Source organism: Pelophylax lessonae, assembly GCF_965119305.1.
Source record: "Pelophylax lessonae genome assembly, chromosome: 11".
NCBI classification, from domain to species: Eukaryota; Metazoa; Chordata; class Amphibia; order Anura; family Ranidae; genus Pelophylax; species Pelophylax lessonae.
Window position 1 is genome coordinate 235,160,994 of NC_138778.1, and position 20,746 is coordinate 235,181,739.

Here is a 20,746-nt window from a genome sequence, read left to right on the forward strand (position 1 = left end):
CCCCTCCTCACTGACCCCTTCCCCCCTCCTCACTGACCCCTTCCCCCCCTCCTCACTGACCCCTTCCCCCTCCTCACTGCCCCTCCCTCCTCCTCACTGACCCCCCTCCCCCTCCTCACTGACCCCTTCCTCCTCCTCACTGACCCCTTCCCCCCCTCCTCACTGACTCCTTCCTCCTCCTCACTGACTCCTTCCTCCTCCTCACTGACCCCTCCCTCCTCCTCACTGACCCCTTCCTCCTCCTCACTGACCCCTTCCTCCTCCTCACTGACCCCTTCCTCCTCCTCCTCACTGACCCCTCCCTCCTCCTCACTGACCCCTCCCTCCTCCTCACTGACCCCTCCCTCCTCCTCACTGACCCCTCCCTCCTCCTCACTGACCCCTCCCTCCTCCTCACTCCCCAGTGCCTCCTCCTCACTGACCCCTTCCTCCTCCTCACTGCCCCCTCCCTCCTCCTCACTGCCCCCTCCCTCCTCCTCACTGACCCCTCCCTCCTCCTCACTGACCCCTTCCTCCTCCTCACTGACCCCTTCCTCCTCCTCACTGACCCCTTCCTCCTCCTCACTGACCCCTTCCCCCCTTCCCCCCTCCTCACTGACCCCTTCCCCCCTCCTCACTGACTCCTTCCTCCTCCTCACTGACTCCTTCCTCCTCCTCACTCCCCAGTGCCTCCTCCTCACTGACCCCTTCCTCCTCCTCACTGCCCCCTTCCCCCCTCCTCACTGACCCCTTCCCCCCTCCTCACTGACCCCTTCCCCCCTCCTCACTGACCCCTTCCCCCCTCCTCACTGACCCCTCCCTCCTCCTCACTGACCCCTCCCTCCTCCTCACTGACCCCTTCCTCCTCCTCACTGACCCCCTTCCTCCTCCTCACTGACCCCCTTCCTCCTCCTCACTGACCCCCCTCCCCCTCCTCACTGCCCCCTTCCTCCTCCTCACTGACCCCCTTCCTCCTCACTGACCCCCCTCCCCCTCCTCACTGACCCCCCTCCCCCTCCTCACTGACTCCTTCCTCCTCCTCACTGACTCCTTCCTCCTCACTGACCCCTTCCTCCTCCTCACTGACCCCTTCCTCCTCCTCACTGACCCCTTCCTCCTCCTCACTGACCCCTTCCTCCTCCTCACTGACCCCTTCCTCCTCCTCACTGACCCCTTCCCCCTCCTCACTGACCCCTTCCCCCTCCTCACTGACCCCTCCCTCCTCCTCACTGACCCCTCCCTCCTCCTCACTGACCCCTTCCTCCTCCTCACTGACCCCTTCCCCCCTTCCTCCTCCTCACTGACCCCTTCCCCCCTCCTCACTGACTCCTTCCTCCTCCTCACTGACTCCTTCCTCCTCCTCACTCCCCAGTGCCCCCTCCTCACTGACCCCTTCCTCCTCCTCACTGACCCCTTCCTCCTCCTCCTCACTGACCCCTTCCTCCTCCTCCTCACTGACCCCTTCCCCCCTCCTCACTGACCCCTTCCCCTCCTCACTGACCCCTTCCCCTCCTCACTCCCCAGTGCCCCCTTCCTCCTCCTCACTGACCCCCTTCCCCCTCCTCACTGACCCCCTTCCTCCTCATCCTCCTCACTGACCCCTTCCTCCTCCTCACTCCCCACTTCCTCCTCACTGACCCCTTCCCCTCCTCACTCCCCACTTCCTCCTCACTCCCTACTGTCCCCCCCTTCCTCCTCATCACTCCGAACTGCCCCCTTCCTCCTCATCACTCCGAACTGCCCCCTTCCTCCTCATCACTCCCCACTGCCCCCTTCCTCCTCATCACTCCCCACTGCCCCTTTCCTCCTCATCACTCCCCCCTTCCTCCTCATCACTCCCCACTGCCCCCTTCCTCCTCATCACTCCCCACTGCCCCCTTCCTCCTCATCATTCCCTACTGCCCCCTTCCTCCTCCTCACTCCCTACTGCCCCCTTCCTCCTCCTCACTCCCTACTGCCCCCTTCCTCCTCCTCACTCTCCACTGTCCCCTTCCCCCTCCTCACTCTCCACTGTCCCCTTCCCCCTCCTCACTCTCCACTGTCCCCTTCCCCCTCCTCACTCTCCACTGTCCCCTTCCCCCTCCTCACTCTCCACTGTCCCCTTCCCCCTCCTCACTCTCCACTGTCCCCTTCCTCACTCCCCAATGTCCCCTTCCCCTCCTCACTCCCTACTGCCCCCTTCCTCCCTCCTCACTGACCCCTTCCCCCCTCCTCACTGACCCCTTCCTCCTCCTCACTCCCCAGTGCCCCCTTTCTTCTCCTCACTCCCCCCTCCTCACTGCCCCCTTCCTCCTCCTCACTCCCCAGTGCCCCCTTCCTCCTCCTCACTGACCCTTTCCTCCTCCTCACTCCCCAGTGCCCCCTTCCTCCTCCTCACTGACCCCTTCCTCCTCCACACTCCCCCCTTCCTTCTCCTCACTCCCCAGTGCCCCCTTCCTCCTCTTCACTGACCCCTTCCCCCTCCTCACTCCCCCTTCCTCCTCCTCACTGACCCCCTTCCCCCTCCTCACTGACCCCCTTCCTCCTCATCCTCCTCACTGACCCCTTCCTCCTCCTCACTCCCCACTTCCTCCTCACTGACCCCTTCCCCTCCTCACTCCCCCCTTCCTCCTCCTCACTCCCTACTGTCCCCCCTCCCTCCTCATCATTCCCTACTGCCCCCTTCCTCCTCCTCACTCCCCACTTCCTCCTCACTGACCCCTTCCCCTCCTCACTCCTCCCTTCCTTCTCATCACTTCCAACTGTCCCCCCTTCCTCCTCATCACTCCCTACTGTCCCCCCTTCCTCCATGTGTCCCTCTCCTTCCCCCTCCTGTGTCCCTCTGTCCCCCCCCTCATGTGTCCCTCTGTCCCCCCTCCTCCCCCCTCATGTGTCCCTCTGTCCCCCCCCTCATGTGTCCCTCTGTCCCCCCCCTCATGTGTCCCTCTGTCCCCCCTCCTTCCCCCTCGTGTGTCCCCCCTCCTTCCACCTCGTGTGTCCCCCCTCCTTCCCCCTCGTGTGTCCCCCCTCGTGTGTCCCTCTGTCCCCCCTCCTTCCCCCCTCATGTGTCCCTCTGTCCCCCCCCCCTCATGTGTCCCTCTGTCCCCCCCTCATGTGTCCCTCTGTCCCCCCTCCTTCCCCCTCCTTCCCCCTCGTGTGTCCCCCCTCCTTCCCCCTCGTGTGTCCCCCCTCGTGTGTCCCTCTGTCCCCCCTCCTTCCCCCCTCATGTGTCCCTCTGTCCCCCCCCCCTCATGTGTCCCTCTGTCCCCCCCTCATGTGTCCCTCTGTCCCCCCTCCTTCCCCCTCGTGTGTCCCCCCTCGTGTGTCCCTCTGTCCCCCCTCCTTCCCCCCTCATGTGTCCCTCTGTCCCCCCCCTCATGTGTCCCTCTGTCCCCCCCCTCATGTGTCCCTCTGTCCCCCCCTCCCCTCGTGTGTCCCTCTGTCCCCCCTCCTTCTCCCTCATGTGTCCCCCCCCTCCTTCCCCCTCATGTGTCCCTCTGTTCCTCCCTCATGTGTCCCTCTGTCCCTCTGTCCCCCCCTCATGTGTCCCTCTGTCCCCCCTCCTCCCCCCTCATGTGTCCCCCCCCCCCTTCCCCCTCATGTGTCCCTCTGCCCCCCCCCTTCCCCCTTCCCCCTTCCCCCTCATGTGTCCCTCTGTCCCCCCTTCCCCCTCATGAGGTGTCTCTCAGTGATAGAAGGTATATATATATATATCTCACAGTGTGTGTCCCCTCCCCCAGTACACTGAGTATATTATAGATATGAGGGGGGAGGGGAGGATGATGTGTGCTGGGAACCTTTCTTCCCGCGGAACCTTCCTGACGCTCTCTGTTTCCCGGGGAAGGAATAGTGGGCGGAGCGGTGACGTCACCCCTCAGTGCAGAGCGGAGGATGTTGGCAGCACAGAGCTCTCTGGCGGAATCGGTGGATGGAGATGAGATGAGAAGTGAGGAGGGGGAGGGGGAAGAGAGGAGGAGCGAGAAACCAACTGCCAATTACTACTGCCTGTATCTGTACCAGCCTGGAGGGTGAGACCCCGATATTACCGCCCCTCTATATTACCACCCCCTATCTATAATACCAACCCCCCATACTACTGCCTGTATCTGTACCAGCCTGGAGGGTTTGACCCTGATATTACCGCCCCCACCCCTCTATATTACCACCCCCTCTCTATATTATACCAACCCCCCCATACTACTGCCTGTATCTGTACCAGCCTGGAGGGTGAGACCCTGATATTACCGCCCCCACCCCTCTATATTACCGCCCCCCTCCATACTACTGCCGGTACCAGCCTGGAGGGTTTGACCCTGATATTACCGCCCCCACCCCTCTATATTACCACCCCCTCTCTATAATACCAACCCTCCATACTACTGCCTGTATCTGTACCAGCCTGGAGAGTGAGACCCCAATATTACCGCCCCCTCTATCATACCACCCCCCTCCATACTACTGCCTCTACCTGTACCAGCCTGGAGAGTGAGACCCCAATATTACCGCCCCCTCCATACTACTGCCTCTACCTGTACCAGCCTGGAGGGTGAGACCCTGATATTACCGCCCCCTCCCCTCTATATTACCGCCCCCCCACCCTTCTATACTACCACCCCCCCTCCATACTACTACCTGTATCTGTACCACCCTGGAGAGTGAGACCCCGATATTACCGCCCCCACCCCTCTATATTACCGCCCCCCTCCATACTACTGCCGGTACCAGCCTGGAGGGCGAGACCCCGATATTACCTCCCCCACCCCTCTATAGTACCACCCCCTCCATACTACTACTGCCTGTATCTGTACCAGCCTGGAGGGAGAGACCCTGATATTACCGCCCCACCCCTCTATATTACCACCCCCCCATACTTCCACTGCCTCTACCTGTACTAAACTGGAGGGTGAGACCCTGATATTACCATCCCCCCCCCTCTATAGTACCACCCCATACTACTGCCTGTACCAGCCTGGAGGGTGAGACCCCGATATTAATACCCCCCCCCATACTACTGCCTGTACCTGCCTGGAGGGTGAGACCCCGATATTACTGCCCCCCTCTATAATACCCCCCCCATACTACTGCCTGTACCTGCCTGGAGGGTGAGACCCCGATATTACTGCCCCCCTCTATAATACCCCCCCCATACTACTGCCTGTACCTGCCTGGAGGGTGAGACCCTGATATTGGGTTGGGGGATGGGCTATCAGAATGCAGTAAATCTGGGCACAGAATAAATGGGGGAGGGACAAATCCTGGCTGATTATAAAGAGATTGTTGGGGAAATTTGGACTTCGGAGTCGGATGGAAACGTGGAGGTTTCCGGGAGTCGGATGGAAATGTCGAGGTTTCCGGGACTCGGATAGAAACGTGGAGGTTTCCCGGAGTCGGACGGAAATGTCGAGGTTTCCGGGAGTCGGATGGAAATGTCGAGGTTTCCTGGAGTCGGATGGAAATGTCGAGGTTTCCGGGAGTCGGACGGAAATGTCGAGGTTTCCGGGAGTCGGACGGAAATGTCGAGGTTTCCGGGAGTCGGACGGAAATGTCGAGGTTTCCGGGAGTCGGACGGAAATGTCGAGGTTTCCGGGAGTCGGATGGAAATGTTGAGGTTTCCCGGAGTCGGATGGAAATGTTGAGGTTTCCGGGAGTCTGATAGAAATGTGGAGGTTTCCGGGAGTCGGATGGAAATGTGGAGGTTTCCGGGAGTCGGATGGAAATGTGGAGGTTTCCCGGAGTCGGATGGAAATGTGGAGGTTTCCGGGAGTCGGATGGAAATGTGGAGGTTTCCGGGAGTCGGATGGAAATGTGGAGGTTTCCGGGAGTCGGATGGAAATGTGGAGGTTTCCCGGAGTCGGATGGAAATGTGGAGGTTTCCGGGAGTCGGATGGAAATGTCGAGGTTTCCGGGAGTCGGATGGAAATGTCGAGGTTTCCGGGAGTCGGACGGAAATGTCGAGGTTTCCGGGAGTCGGACGGAAATGTCGAGGTTTCCGGGAGTCGGACGGAAATGTCGAGGTTTCCGGGAGTCGGATGGAAATGTTGAGGTTTCCCGGAGTCGGACGGAAATGTTGAGGTTTCCCGGAGTCGGATGGAAATGTTGAGGTTTCCGGGAGTCGGATGGAAACGTGGAGGTTTCCGGGAGTCGGATGGAAATGTCGAGGTTTCCGGGACTCGGATAGAAACGTGGAGGTTTCCCGGAGTCGGACGGAAATGTCGAGGTTTCCGGGAGTCGGACGGAAATGTCGAGGTTTCCGGGAGTCGGACGGAAATGTCGAGGTTTCCGGGAGTCGGATGGAAATGTTGAGGTTTCCCGGAGTCGGATGGAAATGTTGAGGTTTCCGGGAGTCGGATGGAAATGTTGAGGTTTCCGGGAGTCGGATGGAAATGTGGAGGTTTCCGGGAGTCGGATGGAAATGTGGAGGTTTCCGGGAGTCGGATGGAAACGTGGAGGTTTCCGGGAGTCGGACGGAAATGTCGAGGTTTCCGGGAGTCGGACGGAAATGTCGAGGTTTCCGGGAGTCGGACGGAAATGTCGAGGTTTCCGGGAGTCGGACGGAAATGTCGAGGTTTCCGGGAGTCGGATGGAAATGTGGAGGTTTCCCGGAGTCGGATGGAAATGTGGAGGTTTCCCGGAGTCGGATGGAAATGTGGAGGTTTCCGGGAGTCGGATGGAAATGTGGAGGTTTCCCGGAGTCGGATGGAAATGTGGAGGTTTCCGGGAGTCGGATGGAAATGTGGAGGTTTCCGGGAGTCGGATGGAAATGTGGAGGTTTCCCGGAGTCGGATGGAAATGTGGAGGTTTCCCGGAGTCGGATAGAAACGCCGAGGTTTCCTGGAGTCGGATGGAAACGCCGAGGTTTCCTGGAGTCGGATGGAAACGCCGAGGTTTCCTGGAGTCGGATGGAAACGCCGAGGTTTCCTGGAGTCGGATGGAAACGCCGAGGTTTCCTGGAGTCGGATGGAAACGCCGAGGTTTCCTGGAGTCGGATGGAAACGCCGAGGTTTCCTGGAGTCGGATGGAAACGCCGAGGTTTCCTGGAGTCGGATGGAAACGCCGAGGTTTCCTGGAGTCGGGTGGAAACGCCGAGGTTTCCCGCAGTCGGATGGAAAATGTCGAGGATTCCGGGAGTCCTGAGGGTGAAACCCTGATATTACTGCCCCCCCACCCCTCTATAGTACCGCCCCCCCCTCCATACTTCTACTACCTCTACCAGCCTGGAGGGTCAGACCCCGATATTACCGCCCCACCCCCCCCCCCCCCATACTACTACCTATACCTCTACCAGCCTGGAAGGTGACATCCCCACCCTCCAATAATACCACCCCCCCCATGCTACTGCTTGTATCTGTACCAGCTAGGAGGGTCAGACTGTACCCCCACACTGTCCCCCGTATATATACCCTCACACTGTCCTCCCCCTATATATACCTACCTGTACCAGCTGGTAGGGTCAGACTATACCACCACACTGCCCTCCCCCTATATACCCCTACAGTGCCCTCCCCTATATATATACCCCCACACTGCCTCCCCTATATACCCCTACAGTGCCCTCCCCTATATATATACCCCCACACTGCCCTCCCCCTATATACCTCCACATTGCCCTCCCCTCTATATTCCCCAACACTGCCCTCCCCTCCCCCCTATATACCTCCACACTGCCCTCCCCCCTATATACCCCCACACTGTTATCCCCCTATATACCTCCATACTGCCCTCCCCTCTATATACCTCCATAGTACAACTGCCTATTCTTGATAGGACGGATGTGTGGTGTGACTCCGCCCCCCTGGTGTGTTCTGTCTCTGCAGGGTCCCCCCAGATTCTACAAATACAGATGAGGGGGGCAGTCCCGGGAGCAGCGGAGCCGACACCCCCCCGGGGGAGGACTTCAGGTGAGACTCGTATTCCAGCCAATGAGAAGCTGGAATGTATTCTGTACAAGATATCGGATTACTCTGTGTGTGTGTGTACAGGATATCGGATTACTCTGTATGTGTGTGTGTGTGTGTGTACAGGATATCGGATTACTGTGTGTGTATAGGATATCGGATTACTCTGTGTGTGTGTGTACAGGATATCGGATTACTCTGTGTGTGTGTGTGTGTGTGTGTGTACAGGATATCGGATTACTGTGTGTGTGTGTACAGGATATCGGATTACTCTGTGTGTGTGTGTGTACAGGATATCGGATTACTGTGTGTGTGTGTGTGTGTGTGTGTGTACAGGATATCGGATTACTGTGTGTGTGTGTGTGTACAGGATATCGGATTACTCTGTGTGTGTACAGGATATCGGATTACTCTGTGTGTGTGTGTACAGGATATCGGATTACTCTGTGTGTGTGTGTGTGTACAGGATATCGGATTACTGTGTGTGTGTGTGTACAGGATATCGGAATACTGTGTGTGTACAGGATATCGGAATACTGTGTGTGTACAGGATATCGGATTGTGCTCTGTGTGTGTGCAGGATATCGGATTACTCTGTTTGTGTGTGTGTGTATAAGATATCGGATTACTCTGTGTGTGTGTACAGGATATCGGATTACTGTGTGTGTGTGTGTGTGTGTACAGGATATCGGATTGTGCTCTGTGTGTGTGCAGGATATCGGATTACTCTGTGTGTATAGGATATCGGATTACTGTGTGTGTGTGTGTGTGTGTGTGTACAGGATATCGGATTACTGTGTGTGTGTGTGTGTGTGTGCACAGGATATCGGATTACTGTGTGTGTGTGTACAGGATATCGGATTACTGTGTGTGTGTGTGTACAGGATATCAGATTACTGTGTGTGTGTGTGTGTACAGGATATCGGATTACTGTGTGTGTGTGTAAAGGATATCGGATTGTGCTCTGTGTGTGTGCAGGATATCGGATTACTCTGTGTGTGTGTGTACAGGATATCGGATTACTCTGTGTGTGTGTGTGTGTGTGTATAAGATATCGGATTACTCTGTGTGTGTGTACAGGATATCGGATTACTCTGTGTGTATAGGATATCGGATTACTCTGTGTGTGTGTGTGTGTGTGTGTACAGGATATCGGATTACTGTGTGTGTGTGTGTGTGTGTACAGGATATCGGATTACTCTGTGTGTGTGTGTGTGTGTGTGTGTGTGTGTACAGGATATCGGATTACTGTGTGTGTGTGTACAGGATATCGGATTACTGTGTGTGTGTGTACAGGATATCGGATTACTCTGTGTGTGTGTGTGTACGGGATATTGGATTACTCTGTGTGTGTGTGTGTGTGTGTGTGTGTGTGTGTGTGTGTGTGTGTGTGTACAGGATATCGGATTACTGTGTGTGTGTGTGTGTACAGGATATCGGATTACTGTGTGTGTGTGTGTACAGGATATCGGATTACTCTGTGTGTGTGTGTGTACAGGATATCGGATTACTCTGTGTGTGTGTGTGTGTGTGTATAAGATATCGGATTACTCTGTGTGTGTGTACAGGATATCGGATTACTCTCTGTGTGTGTGTGTGTGTGTGTGTGTGTGTGTGTGTGTACAGGATATCGGATTACTGTGTGTGTGTGTGTGTGTGCAGGATATCGGATTACTGTGTGTGTGTGTGTACAGGATATCGGATTACTCTGTGTGTGTACAGGATATCGGATTACTCTGTGTGTGTGTGTGTGTGTACGGGATATTGGATTACTGTGTGTGTGTGTGTGTACAGGATATCGGATTACAGTGTGTGTGTGTGTACAGGATATCGGATTACTGTGTGTGTGTGTGTGTGTACAGGATATCGGATTACTGTGTGTGTGTGTGTGTGTACAGGATATCGGATTACTGTGTGTGTACAGGATATCGGATTACTCTGTGTGTGTGTGTGTGTGTGTGTGTATACAGGATATCGGATTACTGTGTGTGTGTGTACAGGATATCGGATTACTGTGTGTGTGTGTACAGGATATCGGATTACTCTGTGTGTGTGTGTACAGGATATCGGATTACTGTGTGTGTGTGTGTGTGTGTACAGGATATCGGATTACTCTGTGTGTGTGTGTACAGGATATCGGATTACTGTGTGTGTGTGTGTGTGTGTACAGGATATCGGATTGTGCTCTGTGTGTGTGCAGGATATCGGATTACTCTGTGTGTGTGTGTGTGTACAGGATATCGGATTACTCTGTGTGTATAGGATATCGGATTACTGTGTGTGTGTGTGTGTGTACAGGATATCGGATTACTGTGTGTGTGTGTGTGTGTGTACAGGATATCAGGTTACTCTGTGTGATTTCCTCATAGCCTCTCTTTGGTGGACACAAACCTTCCGGCTGAAGCGGAGCCGGAGCTCCGGATCTTCATGGCGAAGCGTCTCTCCCGGGGAGCCATGTTTGAAGGGATGGGAAACGTGGCTTCTGTGGATCTCAGGTGAGACATTCAATCCTCTCCATAGTCACCAATGTAGAAGAAGTTCAGCCGTGGACAGAAGATCTGAGGAGGACACAAATATGAATTATCACAAAGTCTGCTGTCTCAGGGTTTATGATAGAATCTCCATATACTCCAGAATGTTATGAAGAGCGATCAGACGAATGGATTCGCTCTTTGCCATGAAAATGAACTTCATCCCATAAAAAACATTTCCTCCGCATTTGTGAAGAAAGCTTCAGAGAAAGTCCAGCAAGCGCCAGGAGCGTATTCTACAGTTGATTAAGCTGTGGACACCACCAGTTTGGAGGAGAGAGGATGGAAGCACCACCAGTCAGGAGGGAATGGGGGGGGGGGGTAAAGGGCACCACCAGTGCAGAGGGGGGGGGGAATCAGATAATACCAGTGCAGAGGGGGGGGGATTTGGATAATACCAGTGCAGAGGGGGGGGGGGGATTTGGATAATACCAGTGCAAGGGGGGGGGGGTCGAGGCACCACCAGTGCAGAGGGGGCCAATTTACCATGAATAAAGAATGGTGCATAAACATTCTCCGAGACCAACTTCTCCCAACCATCCAACAAGAGTTTGGCGAGGAACAATTTCCAGGTGGAGGACCGTGCCATAAGGAAAAGTCCTAAGTGGCTTGGGGAACAAAACCTGGAAATTTGGGTCTGTGGCCAGGAAATTCCCCAAACCTTCATCCCTTTGAGAATTTGTGCTCAATCCTCAAGAGGCGAGTGAACAGAACCTACAAATCCTGACAAATTCCAAGCATTGATTATAGAAGAATGGGGGGCGGCCATCAGTCAGGATGTGGCCCAGAGGTGATGAAGGCGGTCCTGATATTGGAGGAATTGAGGCGGTCCCAGTATAGGAGGAATTGAGGCAGTCCCGGTATATGAGGGAGGGAGGGAGGCGGTCCCAGTATAGAAGGAATGGAGGCAGTCACGGTAAGCGTTATGGGAGGGAGGCGGTACAAGTATGGGAGGGAGGGTGCCGTTCCCGATATGGGAGGCGGTCCTGGTGTGGGAGGCGGTCCCGGTATGGAAGGGATGGAGGCGGTCCCGGTATGGGATGGATAGAGGGGAGGGAGGCGGTCCTGGTATAAGAGGGATGGCGGTGGACCTGGTACGGGAGGGATGGAGGCGGTCCCGGTACGGGAGGGATGGAGGCGGTCCTGGTACAGGAGGGTGGTAGGCGGTCCCAGTATGGGAGGGAGGTGGTCCCGGTATAGGAGGGAGGCGGTCCCAGTATGGGAGGGATGGAGGCGGTCCCGGTACGTGAGGGATGGAGGCGGTCAGGTTGCTGGAGGGGTGGAGGCGGTCCCGGTGCGGGAGGGGTGGAGGCGGTCCCGGTGCGGGAGGGGTGGAGGCGGTCCCGGTGCGGGAGGGGTGGAGGCGGTCCCGGTGCGGGAGGGGTGGAGGCGGTCCCTGTGCGGGAGGGATGGAGGCGGTCCCGGTACTGGAGGGATGGAGGCGGTCCCGGTACTGGAGGGATGAAGGCGGTCCCGGTACGGGAGGGAGGCGGTCCCAGTATGGGAGGGATGGAGGTGGTCCCGGTATGGGAGGGAGACGGTCCCGGTACGGGAGGGATGAAGGCGGTCCCGGTATGGGAGGGAGGTGGTCCCGGTATGGGAGGGAGACGGTCCCGGTACGGGAGGGATGAAGGCGGTCCCGGTACGGGAGGGAGGTGGTCCCAGTACGGTAGGGATGGAGGTGGTCCCGGAATGATGTAATTATACTTCCAAATCCCATAGTAACATTTGACACAAAATCTACAAACACCGAGGCTGCAGACTTTGTGACCATTCATATTTTTGTCATTCTCAAAGCCTTTGGCCACGGCTATATATGGTGATAGACCCAGAACCGGAATACCGGCATGTGTCTGCTCTAGACCGGTGATAGACCCAGAACCGGAATACCGGCATGTGTCTGCTCTAGACCGGTGATAGACCCAGAACCGGAACACCGGCATGTGTCTGCTCTACACCGGTGATACCCAGAACCTGAATACAGGCATGTGTCTGCTCTAGACCGGTGATAGAACCAGAACCGGAATACCGGCATGTGTCTGCTCTAGACCAGTGATAGACCCAGAACCTGAATACCGGCATGTGTCCGCTCTAGACCGGTGATAGACCCAGAACCTGAATACCGGCATGTGTCCGCTCTAGACCGGTGATAGACCCAGAACCTGAATACCGGCATGTGTCCGCTCTAGACCGGTGATAGACCCAGAACCAGAATACCGGCATGTGTCTGCTCTAGACCGGTGATAGACCCAGAACCGGAATACCGGCATGTGTCTGCTCTAGACCGGTGATACCCAGAACCTGAATACAGGCATGTGTCTGCTCTACACCGGTGATAGACCCAGAACCTGAATACCGGCATGTGTCTGCTCTACACCGGTGATAGACCCAGAACCTGAATACCTCACCACACTCTGGGCATAGAGAAAAGAGCACCTTATCCACCATATACGGACTATACATATTTAGGACTTTTTTGGATCTATTTTTGGATTTATTTGTTTGATAATTTATACGGACACTTTTCCTTTTTGTGCTGCCGTTTTTGCACAGCTATATATAAGAATCTTTCACCTTTGCACCATTGCACTTATCTACTGGCAGCTACATATTTATATATCGTTTGCACTTATATTTATTATATTTATTGATTGTGATTCCATGGTTGCTAATTTATAATAAGATATTTAAATTATTTATTACTCCACTCCTGATATTCACCATTGCACTTTTTGCACTTTATATTCACTAATTGCACGCATTGGATGTATATTTTTTATTTAATTTTTAAGGTTTCTTATTTTATGTCTAGATTTTGCACATGGACCACCTCTGATTTTACACAGTTTAGTCATTTGTTTCATGATTTTATAAGGTTACACACAGGTTTTAATATAAATTAAATTGCACAAACTTTTATATTAAACTCAACTCAGGAGTGAAGCAACCATAGATTGATTTCCCAAATACCCCACTGGGCAGCGCCAATCACTTCTTCCATTTTCCCTTATTTAACTAAATGCTCCCCTTTTTAGGGTTGCATTTTTTGAAGTGGGCAGCAGCCAGGTGCGGTGTCATTTTTTCCATATATACTCCTTATCCTAAGCGCAGAATCACATAAACTCTTTCTGGAATACCGGCATGTGTCTGCTCTAGACCGGTGATAGACCCAGAACCGGAATACCGGCATGTGTCTGCTCTAGACCGGTGATAGACCCAGAACCTGAATACCGGCATGTGTCTGCTCTAGACCGGTGATAGACCCAGAACCGGAATACCGGCATGTGTCTGCTCTACACCGGTGATAGACCCAGAACCGGAATACCGGCATGTGTCTGCTCTACACCGGTGATAGACCCAGAACCGGAATACCGGCATGTGTCTGCTCTAGAACGGTGATAGGCCCAGAACCAGAATACCGGCATGTGTCTGCTCTAGACCGGTGATAGGCCCAGAACCGGAATACCGGCATGTGTCTGCTCTAGATCGGTGATAGACCCAGAACCAGAATACCGGCATGTGTCTGCTCTAGACCGGTGATAGACCCAGAACCGGAATACCGGCATGTGTCTGCTCTAGACCGGTGATAGGCCCAGAACGTGTCTGATGGTGGATTTGAACCTTCTTGTGTTTTGTATGAGATGTGTGATGTTTGTTCTCAGCTCTCCGGAATGTTCTCTGGGATGTTACTACTGCCTGATCCAGCAGATGGGGAATCCTGAGCTGGGACCGCCGTCCTCCGAGCACATCGTCTGCTTCCTGGGAGGGTCCGAGAAAGGCCTGGATCTATATCCTTCCAGTGATTGGCTGATGTAAACTTCTGTTCTTCTGGGGAATTTAGAGGACATCACTTCCAGACATACAGTATTTGACAAAAGTACGTACACCCCTCCCATGTGACAACACTGAAGAAATGACACTTTGCTACAATGTAAAGTAGTGAGTGTACAGCTTGTATAACAGTGTAAATTTACTGTCCCCTCAAAATAACTCAACACACAGCCATTAATGTCTAAACCGCTGGCAACAAAAGTCAGTACACCCCTAAGTGACAATCTCCAAATTGGGCCCAAAGTGGCAATATTTTGTGTGGCCACCATTATTTTCCAGCACTGCCTTAACCCTCTTGGGCATGGAGTTCACCAGAGCTTCACAGGTTGTCACTGGAGTCCTCTTCCCCTCCTCCATGATGACATCACAGAGCTGGTGGATGTTAGAGACCTTCCCCTCCTCCACCTTCTGTTTGAGGATCCCCACAGATGCTCAATAGGGTTTAGGTCTGGAGACATGCTTGGCCAGTCCATCACCTTTACCCTCAGCTTCTTTAGCAAGGCAGTGGTCACCTTGGAGGTGTTTGGGGTCGTTATGTTGGAATATTGCCCTGCCCCCCCAGTCTCTGAAGGGAGGGGATCATGCTCTGCTTCAGTATGTCACAGTACATGTTGGCATTCATGGTTCCCTCAATGATCTGTAGCTCCCCAGTGCCGGCAGCACTCATGCAGCCCCAGACCATGACACTCCCACCACCATGCCTGACTGTAGGAAGACACACTTGTCTTTGTACTCCTCACCTGGTTGCCCCCACACACGCCTGACACCATCTGACACCAAATAAGTTTATCTTGGTCTCATCAGAGCACAGGAGATGGTTCCAGTAATCCATGTCCCTAGTCTGCTTGTCTTCAGCAAACTGTTTGCCGGCTTTCTTGTCCATCATCTTTAGAAGAGGCTCCCTTCTGGGATGACAGTCATGCAGACCAATTTGATGCAGTGTGCTGCGTATGGTCTGAGCACTGACAGGCTGACCCCTCCCCCACCCCTTCAACCTCTGCAGCAATGCTGGCAGCACTCATACGTCTATTTCCCAAAGACAACCTCTGGATATGACGCTGAGCACGTGCACTCAACTTCTTTGGCCGACCATGGCGAGGCCTGTTCTGAGTGGAACCTGTCCTGTTATACCGCTGTATGGTCTTGGCCACCGTGCTGCAGTTCAGTTTCAGGGTCTTGGCAATCTTCTTATAGCCTAGGCTATCTTTATGTAGAGCAACAATTCTTTTTTCAGATCCTCAGAGAGTTCTTTGCCATGAGGTGCCATGTTAAACTTCCAGTGACCAGTATGAGAGAGTGAGAGCGATAACACCAAATGTAACACACCTGTTCCCCATTCACACCTGAGACCTTGTAACACTAACGAGTCACATGACACCGGGGAGGGAAAATGGCAAATTGGGCCCAATTTGGACATTTTTACTTAGGGGTGTACTGACTTTTGTGGCCAGCGGTTTAGACATTAATGGCTGTGTGTTGAGTTATTTTGAGGGGACAGTAAATTTACACTGTTATACAAGCTGTACACTCACTACTTTACATTGTAGCAAAGTGTCATTTCTTCAGTGTTGTCACATGAAAAGATAGAATGTGAGGGGTGTACTTACTTTAGTCAAATACTGTAGGCCTGTCATTGGCAGACACTGCACCTGTGCAGTACTTTATAGATGTGAAAAATGTGCATCTATGGAGCCTGCAGAGCATTGCACCTGTGATCAGCAGATGGCGGGTGCAAAGTCTGGCTCCTGCAGACTGTCAGGATAGCCACCTGCTCGTACCTCATACAGGCAGGCCGTTATCTGAGCGCAGGAAGAATAACAGAATTGCAGACTGCTCACCAGCGCCCCTCGCACTTTACATTGAGAACTACAAGCCGTCCGCTGCAATGGTTGTGGGTACTTGTAGTCCATTCATTCACAGGGATCTCTGAATGGAGGAAACAGCTGTGTGGGCGGAGCAGCCGCACTGTTTTGATATTGTGACAGCGGGTGCAGGGAGAAGATCCCCTGCCCGCTGTCACAGGGAGGGGGGATCAGGGAGGGGGGGGGGGGTTGTGGCTGTGGCTGCAGATGCTGGAACATGTTACATGGTTCATAAGTGAACTTATCCCTTAAAGAGCAACTCCAACTTTCTTTTTAAATTTAAAGACTTAATAACCCCAAAAGCAAACAATTGTGATGTATCTTTAAACCATAAAAGTAATAAAAACATTTGCCCCATATACAGGTCTAATGGTGTGCTCACACCCCACCCAAATATCAAGCGACGAGTCACCTGTGTCACAATGTGTGAAAATTATCAAGATATAATAAATAAAGCTCTAATACTATATACAAATGATATGCCATAAAGTGCTTCCTGCAATATAAAAGTAATAAATGTGCAAAAATAAAAAATCAAGGTCCGTATATTTCATATGAAAAAATACCTACGCGTTTCGTCATGTGACGTCCTCATGAGGACGTATCCAGACGAAACTCGAAGGGAGGGGCTAGGATGTCACCACATCGTGCCTGAGGCCCCGGCCGGAGGCGATTGAGCTGCAGTTTATACTGGCGTCGGTGGAGACTGCTGCAAATGTGAGGATTAACCGCTTCCTGACCACCCGCCACCTATTTACTGCGGCAAGGTGGCTCTCCTGCGCAAACCATCGTAGGTCTACGTCTGTCGCGCGCAGGCAGCTAGGGGAAGCCAATGCACGGGGCAGGCAGGTGGCTCCAATTGCCACCCGCGATCGCTCCCCGCTGAGAGAGAAGAACGATTGGATGTTGTAAACACAGCTGACCGTCCTCTCTGGAATGATCAGAGTGCCTGTGATTCTTCTATATAGGATCACATGTCTCTGTGATCATTTCACAAGCCACGCCCCCCCCCAGTTAGAATCACTCCCCTTAGGCTCACATTTAACCCTTTGATCACCCACAGTGTCAACCCCTTCCCTGCCAGTGTCATTAGTACAGTAACAGTGCATATATATAGCACTGATTACTGCAGTAATGTCACTGCTCCCCCCCAAAAGGGTTAAAAATGTCAGTTAGGGGTCCGATCTGTCCGCCGCAATGTCGCAGTCCCGCAAAAAAGTAAAAAAATAAAAATGACATCTTTTCCGTAGTTTGTAGACGCGATAACTTTTGCGCAAACCAATCAGAATACGCTTATTGTGATTTTTTTGGTTAAAAAAAAAAAAAATGTAGCAGAAAACAAATTGGCCTAAAATGTTAAAAAATTTTAGACTTTTTTTTTTTTCTTTTTGAGAATGTTTTAAAGCAGAATGTGAAAAATTTTTTTTTTTTTGGTCGCTCTTTTTTTTTTTTTTTTTTGTTTATAGCGCAAAAAATAAAAATCGCAGAGGTGATCAAATATCACCAAAAGAAATCTCTGTTTGTGGGAAAAAAAGGACATCAATTTTATTTGGTTACAGCGTCGCACGACCGCGCAATTATTCGTTAAAGTAAAGCAGTGCCGAATCGCAAAATATGGCCTGGTCATTGGGGGGGGGGGGGGGATCTTCCGGTCCAGAGCTGGTTAAATGATTTCAAGATAAAAATAACTTATTGGAAGATTTTGCTCTATAGTATAGAAGCTTCCTTCTCCTGTATGTGAGGGTGAAGTTTATAAAGGGATACCTTGGAAGTGGAATCAGCGGCCATTAAGTTTTCCCTTCAGGGCCGCTGATAAGGCAGCACAACCCACCCTTCTGTACAGGGCCCGGGCCCCATCAGTTCAATAGGGGGGCCCAGGCACCAGCTGAGCAGAGGTCCTGCAGATCCTCTTCTGTCTCCCCCTGCAGCACTCCTCCTCCTCCCCCTCCCTCCGGCTGCACTGTAGGGGGATTGGTTCTAGTACATGCACCCCTTCCATCTGCTGTCTGGGTCCCCCTCTGTGCCCCTTTCTCCTGGCATCGCTGCCAGCTTCCCTCTTCTCTCCTCTCCCACCAGCAGCATGCTGCGGGCACACAGTTGGATGTTTTAGGATCGAGAGCGGGGAAAGGGTCCAGTAAATGACATTTTCTGACCCCTTCTTTTCTTAAAAATAAAAAAGGGAACAAAAATCCCATGTACATAAATATTCACACCCTTTGCCATGTACATAAGTATTCACACCCTTTGCTCAATACTTTGGTGAAGCTCCTTTGGCCCCAATTCCAGCCTCCAGTATTTCTGAGTATGATGCTACAAGCTTGGCACTCCTATTTTTGGGCAGTTTCTCCCATTCTTCTTTGCAGGACCTCTCAAGCTCCATCAGGTTGGATGGGGGAGGGTCGGTGCACAGCCATTTTCAGATCTCTCCAGAGATGTCCAATCGGGTTCAAGTCTGGGCTCTGGCTGGGTCACTCAAGGACATTCACAGAGTTGTCCCATAGCCACTCCTTTGTTATCTTGGCTGTGTGCTTAGGGTTGTCCTGTTGGAAGATGAACCTTCACCCCAGTCTGAGGTCCAGAGAGCTCTGGAGGAGGTTTTCATCAAGGATGTCTCTGTACATTGCTGCATTCATCTTTCCCTCCATCCTGACTAGTCTCCCAGTTCCTGCCGCTGAAAAAACATCCCCACAGCATGATGCTGCCACCACCATGCTTCACAGTAGGGATGGTATTGGTCAGGTGATGAGCTGTGCCTGGTTTCCTCCAGACATGACGCTTGCCATTCAGGCCAAAGAGTTCAATCTTTGTTTCATCAGAGCAGAGAATTTTGTTTCTCGGTCTGAGAGTCCTTCAGGTGACTTTTGGTAAACTCCAGGCGGGCTGTCATGTGACTTTTACTGAGGAGTGGCTTCTGTCTGGCCACTCCCATACAGGCCTGATTGGTGGAGTGCAGCAGAGATGGTTGTTCTTCTGGAAGGTTCTCCTCTCTCCACAGAGAAATGCTGGAGCTCTGTCAGAGTGACCATCGGGTTCTTGGTCACCTCCCTGACTAAGGCCCCCCTCCCCCGATCGCTCAGTTTGGCCGGGCGGCCGCTCTAGGAAGAGTCCTGGTGGTTCCAAACTCCTTCCATTTACAGATGATGGAGGCCACTGTGCTCATTGGGACCTTCAATGCTGCAGAAATGTTTCTGTACCCTTCCCCCGATCTGTGCCTCCATACAATCCTGTCTCCGAGGTCTACAGACAATTCCTTGGACTTCATGGCTTGGTTTGTGCTCTGACATGCACTGTTACCTGTGGGACCTTCTATAGACAGGTGTGTGCCTTTCCAAATCATGTCCAATCAACTCAATTTACCACAGGTGGACTCCAATCAAGTTGTAGAAACATCTCAAGGATGAACAGTGGAAATAGGAGGCACCTGAGCTCAATTCTGAGTGTCATGGCAAAGGGGGTGAATACTTATGTATATGGCAAAGGGGGTGAATACTTATGTATATGGCAAAGGGGGTGAATACTTATGTACATGGGATTTTTTTTCCTTTTTTTTTTTTTTTTTGGTTTTTAATAAATTTGCAAAGATTTCAAACAAACTTCTCTCAGCACAGACTCCATATAGAGAATTCTTTGCATTTCCTCATTGAATACAAGTTGTTCCCTGACTGGATGAGGTGAAAAGGCGGGGCAGTGATGTCATGTTCCCCACCTTGTCCAATCAGAGAATACTTTGCATGCATTCAGGAAATGCAAAGCATTCTCTATATGGTGTCTGTGCCGAGTGGTCACCCCTCCTCCTCTGTTCACAATGGGCGGCCACTCAGCCTGGGACCTGGAAGCAGGTGGAGATCTCTGGAATAGCCGTGTCCAATATGTAGACCGGTCCTCAGGAAGGATTGCTGGTGATGGACCTCCAGGGAGGCTGGGAAGTGGTCAGTGAGGGGGATGGTGATGGACCTCCAGGGAGGCTGGGAAGTGGTCAGTGAGGGGGATGGTGATGGACCTCCAGGGAGGCTGGGAAGTGGTCAGTGAGGGGGATGGGAAGTGGTCAGTGAGGGGGAATGGGATGGGCCTTTAGGGAGGCTGGGAAGTGGTCAGTGAGGAGGCTGGGAAGTGATCAGCGAGGGGGATGGTGATGGACCTCCAGGGAGGCTGGGAAGTGGTCAGTGAGGGGGATGGTGATGGACCTCCAGGGAGGCTGGGAAGCGGTCAGTGAGGGGGATGATGATGGACCTCCAGGGAGGCTGGGAAGTGGTCAGTGAGGAGGCTGGGAAGCGGTCAGTGAGGGGGATGGTGATGGACCTCCAGGGAGGCTGGGAAGCGGTCAGTGAGGGGGATGGTGATGGACCTCCAGGGAGGCTAGGAAGTGGTCAGTGAGGGGGATTGGGATGGGCCTTTAGGGAGGCTGGGAAGTGATCAGTGAGGGGAATGGTGATGGACCTCCAGGGAGGCTGGGAAGCGGTCAGTGAGGGGGATGGTGATGGACCTCCAGGGAGGCTAGGAAGTGGTCAGTGAGGGGGATGGTGATGGACCTCCAGGGAGGCTAGGAAGTGGTCAGTGAGGAGGATTGGGATGGGCCTTTAGGGAGGCTGGGAAGTGGTCAGTGAGGAGGCTGGGAAGTGATCAGCGAGGGGGATGGTGATGGACCTCCAGGGAGGCTGGGAAGTGGTCA

The 20,746-nt window shown here is 53.1% G+C and overlaps 1 protein-coding gene across 1 annotated transcript in view; it reads left to right on the plus strand.

Annotated features, from left to right (window-relative positions):
- Positions 1–6,341: 6,341 nt before the first annotated feature.
- The window catches only part of LOC309567513 (protein Njmu-R1), a gene marked incomplete at its 5' end in the record, with an annotated part of 33,938 nt that continues 19,533 nt past the window's right edge, over positions 6,342–20,746 (plus strand). The window contains 4 exons of the mRNA XM_082272897.1: positions 6,342–7,045; positions 7,773–7,856; positions 10,223–10,348; positions 14,047–14,183. Of these exons, the coding sequence (XP_082129023.1) occupies positions 6,342–7,045; positions 7,773–7,856; positions 10,223–10,348; positions 14,047–14,183 (1,051 nt within the window). The remainder of the gene's footprint in view (positions 7,046–7,772; positions 7,857–10,222; positions 10,349–14,046; positions 14,184–20,746) is intronic.